Raw genomic sequence first — 11934 nt, forward strand, 5'->3', positions numbered from 1 at the left:
GAAATAAGTGCCTTTTGGTGCCTAAATTACTTAACAAATGAAAGTATTTATTATACCTCGTTGAATGTACATTTTTTTTATTTTAAAACGTAAATTACTGCCAGTGTTTATATCAATAAGAAATAAAATGTTTTAATGAAAATTGTCTTTTATTCCTTTCCCTTGAAATTACCTACATTCCAATGTGAAGAAAAATCTTTTACATACTCCTCCATTGATCATCTTTGATCAAACACGCATTCCAAGAACACACAAACAAATATCACACTTGTCTCCATATAGAATGAACATCTTAAAACGCGTACAGTACGACATAACTTAGATTTAGCATCGGCAAAATTCGTAAAACCGATCACATCCGAATTAAGTATCGCTATCACAAATTAGCAATATTTATTTCTTGGGTGAACATGATCTCTACACAAACGTAATAACTTGTATATCATATGACCCAATATATTCGTCAATTTGACACGTCATTGACGCAAGAATCTATAGCGACGAATAGCCTCGAATGGCGCGATAGGGAGCTATTTATATTATATATATCGGCAGTAATCGGTTTTATTGAATTTACTGATGCTATATCTAATTTATGCCGTACTGACATATGCGCTCAACTGTTCTTAGAAAATACAAAATGGCAGCTTATTGTATTCTTGCCTTTTTGTGCGAGCGTCATAAGAAGTAACACACTCATCCCATTAAGATCCAGAAGAAGAAAATTAGGAATAGTCTCATACGGCATCTGCATGAATGGTTGTAAGCAGCATGACGCTGACTTGAAGGAATTGAAGAAAATATCAATTTTAAGGAGTTTTTATTAAAATAACAATGTCAGTGCCTGATCTTTACTCATACACGTTTAATACTACATTATAATAACCGGTTTATTAAGTATATAATAATTAATAAACCGTCTGCATAGTAGAATACAGTTTCCTGATCGTACTATAACAGCAGCACTAGAATTAATTACATTTCATTTCTCGTTTTCTAAGGGCACAATCACATTCCGGGTGTTTTTCACGCGTAGTGTACGGCGAACATTCGGCTCCGCACACGCGTCTGGCCTCGGGCGACTGGCGAGGTAAAAGCTTCCCCGGATGTTCCATTAGATCGACCACGTAGTTCGCTCTGAGAAGTCCAGCGGGATAGTTCTCATTGTCCTTGTATTCTTCCTTCTGGAATAATATAGAGTTAGCATTAAGTTTCATTTTAGTTAATATAAGGTAGGTATTACATTTCTTTAACTTGAATAGCCTAGTATAGGTGGGTAAGTAAATTTTTTTAGGATAAATATACTATTTGGACACCAGGAAATAGTTGATCTGACCATTAGAAATGTAACATAAATAATTAAAGAAGCAATTATTAAGCAACTACAAATATTAATGGCAACAGTTACTCATTTCATATCGTAAGAAGTAGGAACGTCAATTTTTCGACAATTTTTCATATTCTAAGATAATTGCGTTAATGTTCAATTATTTAGTTGAGAAGAACCTTTAGATATAATGAACGAATGAATAACAGAAGCGGACAATTTGTTATAAGAGGTATACATACTGAATCCAACTCTGGCACCGCCACTTCGCACCACGCATGTGCGCTGCACGCACGGTACAAAGCGCACGGGAGACCCGCGCGGTCCGCCAACACTTTGTACAACAGCGCTCGCTCCAGCTGACCTCCGCATCGGACGAACCCGATACCGATCACACATGACTTTAACGCTTGCTAGAAACAAATTAATGATTAGTACTTATTGGAACATTATAAATGATCCTAAGCTAGTTGTAGCGTTCGGCTTCACTCGCATTGTAAGGATTTATCGTCAGGTGATAGGCATAATAAGGTAGCACAAGCTCGTTAGGGTACAAGCTTGCTTCATACCAGATTTGTCGCGGTTAGTAGTAGTAGTAGCTACAGTCAGTGTTACTTTCATAGTCATAGTAGTCATAATATTGGTAAATTACAAAACCATAACAGACCACATACCGAATTGTTAGTTAAGAGAAATACCTAAACCACAAGTCTTATAAAACTACATTCACGATAGAATAACTATAAAACAATGTAAATCCTTTTACAAGATTTCCACCAACTTCTTCTTCTTCAACACCAAGCACTTCTATATTTGTGTATATATTAGCAGCGTAGTTTGTACCCTAACCAACTTGTATTAATAAGAAAAAAAAAAATAAAGTTTTGCTCAATAACGTCACATAGATAAACAAAAACTACTAGCATAATTTTCATTAAATTTGGTTTAAATCTAGAATTCTTAGCAATGCGATATTTTATACGCGAACAGATTAGTGTTTATTTGCTAGATACGATAAAATCCTTCTTATATTATTACCATTAAGTCCACTAAATGCAAGTTGACACTGGGCATAGAACAGTCACGTTCCTGAGTCAACCCACTCATTTGCTGCGCCACAAACTCGCCCAGCAATTGGGCTCTTTGTTTTAGGGAAGATGAAACTTCATCACATTTATCTCGATATCTGTTAAATATGACGTCATATAATGTTATAGATGTATTGTCCTGTATCAAGATTATTTCAAGATCTTACCTCACTTCATAATGTGCATCTTCGATTTCGAAGTAATGCAGTGATTTTGCACTAAAAGGTAAATATCATAACACTTAGTATTATATAATGAAGTATATAAAATACTTTATTACATTAAAATACAACAACCAATTAAATTAAATAAATAACAGGACTTACGGATCGCCGAACCAAATTCGCAAACGCAACAAATAATTCCGAAGATTCGGATCATCGGGCATTACAGGAAAGTGCATACGACTCGATGGTGAAACCGTCAGCTTTGATTCTGATAAAGTTTACAATAATTTTAGGTAGAAAGAGGGTATAGGTGTTATTCAAATAGTAAAATAAATAATTATACGAAAAATCAAACTTGATGACACAGGACAGCATTGATTTTTCTGAATGATTTCATAATAATTACGTTATTTCTTAAAATGCATAATCAAAATTTAATTCAGGGAAAGCATCCCTGAATTAAATTTTGAATATGCATACCATACAGTTTGACATGTATGTCTAATTGAAGATATCAAAAAATTTTCTATGTGTACAAACTCTCCAACTTTCTTAAATAAATAAATATTAAGCCCACAACTTAGCCTTTTGGGTTAATAGTACAATTAATATTTATAATAGTCAATCCTAGAATGAGTCGACAGGCCCAGAGGGAGCAAAATACCTAAGAGCCGCGAGTTTGTGGCCCTCACTGATAGTGATCTAGAGAGGTCAGGTGCGCCAGAAGATCTCATAAACATATTTTTTGGAGTTGAGGAGATATTGCCAGAACATTACTTGGACGCGGTTCTTGTTGAGCTTAATATGAAGCTGTGGAGCAAAGTGTTACTCACGCTGCGATCTCATATCCATGGCAGATGTTTCGTAAGGCTGCTGAAACATGCAGAAGAAAACGGGATCGCGATGAGGAGGATGAAGGTTTGAAAGCGACTGTATGGTCGGGAACATATTGCCCAAATGTTTCTGTACGTAGAATCCATCCTGGAATACGTATTCCTTATTATTATTTATATAACTGCGTAGAACAATATGCAAATGTTGAGTATATCAATTAAATATTAAATATTCTCAGTATGCAAAATACCTTAGTAAAGTCATTGATATCAAGACGACCCGTGTACGCCAACTTGGCGGATGGGTGATGTCGGAAAATTGATTCCAATGCCGGTTCCCATGCGCTGACAACGTATCTCGCTTTCTTGTTTTCTACCATACTACAAATATTTGGAACAAAACAATCATGAAATGAAAGTAATTCTAAACATTAGGGTGAATTTCAACAGGTCCAATAAAATCTTCATTTCCGTGGATTTTTTATTCTGCAACTTTAGAACAAGAAAAAATAGTGTTTATTCAAGTTTTTGATAATATATGTATTCTTGCTTAATATCTAGCAGATAGCTTAAAAAACTAACTAGATATACAAGATGAAAAATCTCGTGCCACGGCGATGAAACATGGCTGCATGGCAATGAAACATGTGTCCACGGCAATGAAAGAACTGTGCCACGGGAATGATCGAATAAATCCACGGTAATGAAAAAATCCAATAACACATGACATTTTTATATGTATTTAATACTTACCTGGGATGGACACATCCATGTCTCTGAGAGGGAAAGGCATACACATACACATGCACTCTTTTTACCCTCTTCTCAATAATCTTCTTGCATAGGAGTAAAATTAAAGAAAATTTTTATAGAATCAAAGCAACACAATCATTTATTTTAAGTTCTTTCACACAAAAATTAACAGAACAGAAATTAACAAATAAAAATAAACTTTTCTAAAGTATGCAATAGGTATTGCTAACAATATATACTTAACACAACATAATTTTACAATTCGCGAATAAACAATTATTTATTATGATTTAATCAAGTCTGGACAAATCGTAGGGCCTACCTAATCACAGCCTTATTATCAACATAATATTTTTTACCTTTTCTCTATTAAATATTATATTACAGACTTACAGTATTGGATTCAACAAGATTACACATTTGTCTACGGTTCGTTTTCAGATATGATAGATATGTGTAGTGTAGCAAGAAAGATAAACCATACAAAAGGGTGTGAACTTGGTATGTTCATCGTTTTCCAATAAAGAAATCTTATTATAGAATACAATCAGCCTTTCTAATTAACACTTACATGTAATTAACACTAACAGTATAGCACTGTTAACAGGAATATCAGCCTTTCAAATTCACTCGTCTCATTATTATTATCTATACTTCAATATTAACTTAGATCACAAAGATATATTTTTGCACATCACAAATCAAAATAGCCTATTCATCTTCTTTTTTTAAATACTCCTCTCGTAAAACAGGGTCGCTTCTTAATTTTTCACGTCGCTTTTGTTCGGCCAATCTTCTTCTTTCCTTTCTCTTCTCTTCCGATAGTTTCGGTTTAGGCATCTTGGTTTTCTAAAAATAAGCAACCCATTATTATGTTTATAATGAGACTCTAATATATGTGTGTATGACTGTAAGTTTGTGCGTGTGTGTGTGAGTGAGTGTGTGCGCGATTGTGTGTGCGTATGTTTGAGTGTCTATTGTGTCCAAATGTATATAATTTCGTAAGGTTAACGTGGAGATATATTTTTGTAGTTGAATGTACACTACAGATTGTTTCTTTCCTTAACCATACCGTGGCGATGAAAACATAAGTCACGGAAATGAAACAACTGCTCATGGCAATGAAACTAAATTGTTTTAAAAGGCATGGCAATGAAATTTCGTTTCATCACCATGTCTTTTTTTCATTGCCATAGCAAATTTTGGCCACGGAAACCATGGCAATGAGAGCACGGCGATGAAAATCAAGGCAAAAACATCAAGTAGCCAAAAAACTATTAATTACTCAGAGTAATTAACACGTCACAAATAAACATAAGACAAATGGTATTCTATCGAATGCCTAATCAAGAGGACAAACTTATTCAAATAGAAGTTAGGTCTATCCACGGCGATGATAGAAAAAATGTCCAGTAACATAAAAATCGAATACTTACCTTTATGGCGCGAAAACGTAGGCACGTATGCACTTGCTTCCACGTGGAGCACCGAGCGAAACTATCATGCAACGTTTAGCGCACAGGGGTGGTGGACGCAAGTCCTTAGATAAAACAATATTCTTAAATATATTTAGGACACGGTGATGAAAGGTAGTTCTAGGACAAATGTATTTTTATTAACCATTCTTTGTATTGTTTAAATATATGAATAAATGTATTCCGTAACAATAGTTAAACTGTTCACGTATCAATTAAAACTTGGTTTTAATATAAATAACCAATAGATTTTTATCAATGACGTATAATACACATCGAGGTAATGTGTGGACAAACACGGCAATGAAAGATTTTGAGGTGTAACTTTTTTTTTTGGAGCTTCTATTAATCCTATTAACTTCATATTTAGTGCTACACATAGGTTACTATTTCACCTAACCAGAAAAAAATGTTAGAACATTATAACCATGTTTTATAGTACCGATTTCATTGATGCCACGTAATTTTTGTGCCTGGGAAATTCACCCATTAACGTAGTAAGTATAATTAATATTTTATAAGAAAAGTGATCTTACTAATGTATAGTGCCCAATTCGAGATAAACGTCAGCACCGTCATCGGTAATACTCGCACAGATAAGCGTGCACAGAGCTGTGCGAAGACCTATGTGTTCTATTCGTAGGTTATTCGACACAACCTATAAATAACATTTACTTATTATATATATTATGATTCTTATATAAGACAACCAAAAAGACGGATTTTTGGAATATACCTATACCCTCTCTCTCTAAGGCGAGGTAAAAAGGGTCAAAGTTTGTATGCCAGTGATTCATTTTTAAAGGTAAGAAAAACGGAAACCAGTGCTTAGACTTCTATTTTAAATGATAAGATTATTAAAATTAATGCAGAAAAGGACTTGTAATATTTCTTACGGAACTACGGTAGCCGGATAAAGATGGCGTTAATCTAGTGATTTTCAAAATATGTAAATATTTAATAATTGTGTTACCTCTTCACCTTCCTTCGACGTAAACAAATCCTTTGCAATTTCATCTTTCATGAGTCCACTTAATACGGCGCAAGTCATTATTTTTAGCCTAATGTCGATACGCTAAAGGAAAACGAGATAAGTTTATATGCGTACAAAAATAAAAATCTTGAATTTAATATTTGTCAATTTTCGTACAGGATATCTGAACTCAGCAAAATTGCGAAAGATATATGGGTAATGTATGACTTAAATTGATTCATATTAATTATAAGTTGCTTTATTCAGCTCAGAGCTAAACATTTTGATTCCTGATTAGGAACATATTTTTTTTTCTGACAACGACGCAGATACTTCTTTCCATGTTTCGGATATGGAAATCCATGCCCAAACAAACTCAACTGACAAAATAATCCGATATATCTAGTCCTCCCGAAGGCGATCATTCGTGTCACATTACGTCTCCACAGAAAACTTATAAAAAGTTAAGTAGTTATCTTTTCTCATGTGTTACTCGTACATGCAAACTAAGACAGCTTATAAACCATGAACGTCGATCAATACTAAATAACACCGATAAAATTATTACGTGGAACTCGCCTTCGTAAGTGAATGAGTCAACTCTTTACAAATATTTTAATGTTTCATGTTTAAATACACAACGGTTAGCCATCACAATTAAGTGCACATGCGTTTTGAATTTTCTATTCTAATAAGTGATGTTCATACCTGCAAAATATTAACCAATTCTTGCATGAATTCCCCATTCAGCATAGCGGCTGTGCTTACGTGGTAGTTCTGGAGGTTTATGTAACATTGCACGGCTAACCGTTGGGCTTCAATGGGAGTATCTTTGTCTATTAGCATAATAAATAAAATAATGACTTCAATATAAAATAACGCAACAATTAATATGGACTTATTTCACGATAATTATTTAACCTCTGGCTGTAAGTATTACCTTTAGGATTAACTAACTGTGCACACGAAACGCGCTCACAAAATAAATGTTTGCGCAAATATTGTTACGGTTTGTATATTTTTTTTTTATTTCAAAGAAGTATATTGGCTATGCATGCTTCTAATATAAAATGCCTCATACAAACTACTTAATATTCAATGAAGAGTTTATATATCTTCAATAATTAAAATGATTTTAAAACTGATATCTTCTCTGATCTTAGCGTACATATGTGATAGATAGCATCATACATAATAAACGATAACAAGGAAAATCGATAATATATCTATCAATTTAGTTTGAACCCAAAAATGTAATAAATAAATTAACGGAATTACATTTTTTATTTATATTCCGTAAAGATGAAAAAGTTTTTGGTTCGATGACACTAAACGCCGCTTTTGGAATAATCCGGCATAATTCCCCCAAAGCCCGAAGAGCGTTCATTCGTATGTAAAACCAAACGGCTGCATCATCACTCAAAATTGCTGAAACATGAAACGTTTTACATAAAAGTTAAATAAACGAATTCATATTATTTGTTTGATATAATATGCACACGCTACCACATAGCGCTTCAATTATGTTTGTATCGGACATGCGAACAGCGGCCGGCAGCAGCTTTGTCATATTCGCCACGCCCATAGCTGCGTCAGATAGGAGCTCCACATTCGAACTGAGCAGTTGATGGCAGAACACCAGGTCTGTACCCGTTTGATAAAGAGCCTGGGAACAACAAAGAAAAATAATCGAATAATTGGGACTTATTTTCAATTGGATTACAAATAACTGACGTAATCCATATATTGTTTACCTACGAGAAAACAATATTATCCATATTAAACACAATTTTAACGACATATTTATGAGTCATACGGGCATTTTATAAGATCGAGTTATTTTGTGTCTAGACTCTCGAGACTTGTAATGGATGGAAATATTTACTTTCATATGTCTACAATGGAGGTACACTTAAATCTATAAAACTCTCTATTAAATGCCTTTGGAAGCTTTTAATGCCCTTTAATTTTATATTTATTATTAAATATGTTTATTCATTCGCAAGAAATCAGTACAAAGCTAATTAATCACTCTGCTGAAATGTATTTTCAAATAGGCGTCTTGGTTTTTAGCGTACGTATAATTTATGTATTTTATACTTAATTCATCACACATGATACGAGTATTAGCTGTTAAATGAAGTATTGATTTAGAAATCATTAAACTAACATCTCTTCCATTGGATGTGAAGGACATCTTAGCAAGAACTGCGAGACAATGTGGTTTCATAGCTGGTAAAGCCATTTCGAGATATGCAAGCAGGCGCAGCATACAGCCCGACTGGTAAAGATGAGTTGCATTTTCTTCGGTCTCGGCGTAGTTCCGCAAAACTCCAAGAACTTGAGTGTGGACGTCACGGAATTCATATGACTGATTAATTAGGAAATATACATTTTAAATACCGTCTGTATGAGTGCTTAAATAAGATCTATAAAATATTTTTTTTTGGGTTATAATAATTATTGCAATACAGTAGCGTCCATGTCAAATGTCCATAAACAACATTTATGGACAGAATTAGGAATATTTATTATATTATAGATTCTAGATGATTTTCCAGCTATACGTTCGGCTTGAAAGCCTTAGTTTTAAATGTAAGGTATTTGGCTATTGATGTTTAGCTTCATAAACTTAATGATTAATGAATATGTAAGATTAGTTCGGCAATTCATTCCATTATCTGTGTTAAGCATAATTTCTTTACTTAAGTAGAATTGTATAATAACATTAACTGGGAAAATAATGTGCACAAACCTTCCAGGCTGTTCTAATATATGAACAATTATATTAAAAATAAAATTTACTTTCACATACTTCCAAAATATCACAAAGATCCAACACTCCCGTTGACGCCCGAAAAGTTTTTTGGACTACTTGGTCCTTGTATCTACATATCAGCTGGTCTACAGTTTTCAAAGCCGCGTGCTGTATGGCCAGGTACTTGCTCTGCATAAGCGCTAGCAAAGACGGCCAACTGAATTGCTGATTCTTCGTCACTTCTGAAGCACACATCGGGTCTTCAAGGAGATTGCTTAATGTCTAAAAATACATCATTCACTTTTGACTATGCAAATCAACATATTCGGAAAATTAACATCTAAAAAGTGACCGTTTTAAGTGTAATTAGTATTTACAAAGGCTTTATAGCTCATGGTTACATTATACTGACTTGAATTGTTCTACTGTAGCTCTTCACGCCATTTTTTTTAGATATAGATGTTATTTACATGAATACTGCCAAACTACGTACATGTAACAGAAAATAATCCTAATAATATTATTAGGATTATTTTCTGTCTTAGAAAAGCTTCAAGACACACGATAACTATATAGTTATCGTGTGTCTTGAAGCTTTTCTACTATAACAAGATTATTGATCGTCCTCAGTGGTAGGCCTTTTTGCAAGTCTGTCTAGGTACGTACCATTGGCACAAGGGACATAACATCTTAAGGTTGATTGCGTTGAAAGTGATGTTTAAAATTTCTTACAGCACTCATTTGTAATTGATGGTAATCACTATGGTGCTATCAAATAAAAGTGAATGTTAAGTTTCCAATACACGTGTATATTTTTAACCTGAAGACAGTTTTTCTGGACGTCGGGATCGAGACTGTTTTTCATACGCGAACACAAACTGTTGAGAATATTTGCCGAAACTAGTTGCTCACAGCCAAGGGGTTCTCTGGTCAATTCTGACAGCACGAGAGACGCAAACTCGAGCACAAATATGTCTTCCATCTGATGAATAATAACAGCAATAATTGGTAATCTTGTAATGAAAAATGGTTATGGAAACTCTACTTATATTATAAACGCGAAAGTTTTTGAGGATGAAAAAAGCTACTGAACGGATTTGGATGAAATTTTACAGTAATACATATATACACCAGAATAACACATAGGCAATTTATAACAATTTTGTGCAATTAGCTCCTAATATAAATCGTAATATTCGCACGGATACTTGATATGTCGATACATAAAGACGGGGCGTGTCGCTAGTAAAATATATTTCGATGTGAACATTAATATTTAGATAATATTAAATATCCGATTTTATCACCAAATAAAAGTTTGGTAATAAAAATCAAATTACGTATGCAACGTTCATATAAGTCAACCGATTTTTTTGGACTCCTTGCACCCTGGGTTAAGAGAGGCCTGGTTTTATTGGTTCGCCCCTATGACTGTAGCGTTGCGTTGTGTACCTTTCTAAACAAATAATCGATGTACGCTACATTATTTTTTTGAATGTGATATGGGGATATACCATATGGGATTATTAGGGCTTGCAAAAAAAATCTCTTCAGCTTTATGTAATAGTATAGCATATTTGTTTACCTTCGCTAGCATGAAAGCTATTTTCCTTAGATTCTGCGGATTGAAGAGCACTTGCTCGGGTCCCTGGGGTAACTGGCATAGCTGCGCCAGTGCTTTGAGAGCAAACCGTTTTATATTCAATTCGGGATGTTCGATATGAGGTAAAATGAATTTTATAGCGTTCAAGTTGTACAATACGTAGCGATTTTGAATCTCTTGAGCAGCGAACTTCGTTATTGCTCGAAGTGTCTGAAATTTATATTACACATAAAAATATTGATACGCGAACATAAAATGATACCAAGTTAGTTGTAAATATTTTAATCTAAAATAAAATAAATCGAACGGCGAATCTTAAGAAATTAATATAAAACCTTTTTGCTTGCTAAAAGCAAAAAGGTTTTATATAGTTTTCGAAAATTCTTTTTACATACTTGTATTACCATCATTAGTTATTTAGGAAAATTACGCATTAAATTATTATTCTTTATTAATTGTTTGTATATTATGTTTTTACCGTAGAACCGTGTTGTCGTTTTGCTGAGAGCGTTGCGACAAATTTAATATTGTATTACCTGGCAGAGTATTTCAGACTCAGTTGATTCTAAAAGCAATATTGCAGTATGAGCGCTTTCTGGTGTTAAGTTATATGGGTGGAAGCTATAATCCTTTTTCTCTGCTGATCTATTTTCTCTTTCTTTTTGCAAAGGTTTAGCCATTATCGAGATGAAGCTATAAGATAAATTCTATAATATATATATTACGCAAACGTTCCTCTAATTAACGGTTACGAGTATAATAGACGTGTATGACGTTATACAAACATCACACATATTTGAACTGTCATTATTTATTTTTTTTTGATCAAGCCAATTGTCATATTCTCATTTTTTCTCAAATTAGTCCTATTATTTTCAGGATATTTTGTAATAATTTTAGATATTTTAGAGATATGTACTTATTTTATACTTTAATAGACATTCCAAATTCATACAA

General features: G+C 33.6%; 1 protein-coding gene across 1 annotated transcript; it reads right to left on the minus strand.

Moving 5' to 3' along the window:
* Nucleotides 1-803: 803 nt before the first annotated feature.
* Nucleotides 804-11657, minus strand: LOC124530786. Its single transcript, XM_047105072.1, has 17 exons — nt 11514-11657; nt 10960-11187; nt 10195-10356; nt 9432-9656; nt 8787-8987; nt 8123-8282; nt 7895-8044; nt 7325-7452; nt 6617-6718; nt 6180-6301; nt 3667-3796; nt 3416-3563; nt 2742-2850; nt 2583-2633; nt 2366-2513; nt 1570-1740; nt 804-1169 (listed from the first exon to the last, which is right to left on the minus strand). The coding sequence occupies exons 1-17, from the start codon at nt 11655-11657 to the stop codon at nt 972-974; spliced, it is 2577 nt and encodes an 858-aa protein (XP_046961028.1). The 3' UTR covers nt 804-971.
* Nucleotides 11658-11934: the final 277 nt, after the last annotated feature.

This window comes from Vanessa cardui, chromosome 1, assembly GCF_905220365.1.
Source record: "Vanessa cardui chromosome 1, ilVanCard2.1, whole genome shotgun sequence".
Lineage (NCBI taxonomy): Eukaryota > Metazoa > Arthropoda > Insecta > Lepidoptera > Nymphalidae > Vanessa > Vanessa cardui.

Coding starts and splice junctions, on each gene's coding strand:
- LOC124530786 (XM_047105072.1), bottom strand. CDS start 11,657: ATGGCTAAACCTTTGCAAAAAGAAAGAGAAAATAGATCAGCAGAGAAA. Junction 9,657..10,194: donor TCCAGAAAAACTGTCTTCAG/GTTAAAAATATA, acceptor ATGTATTTTTAG/ACATTAAGCAATCTCCTTGA. Junction 8,988..9,431: donor ATCTTTGTGATATTTTGGAA/GTATGTGAAAGT, acceptor CTAATTAATCAG/TCATATGAATTCCGTGACGT.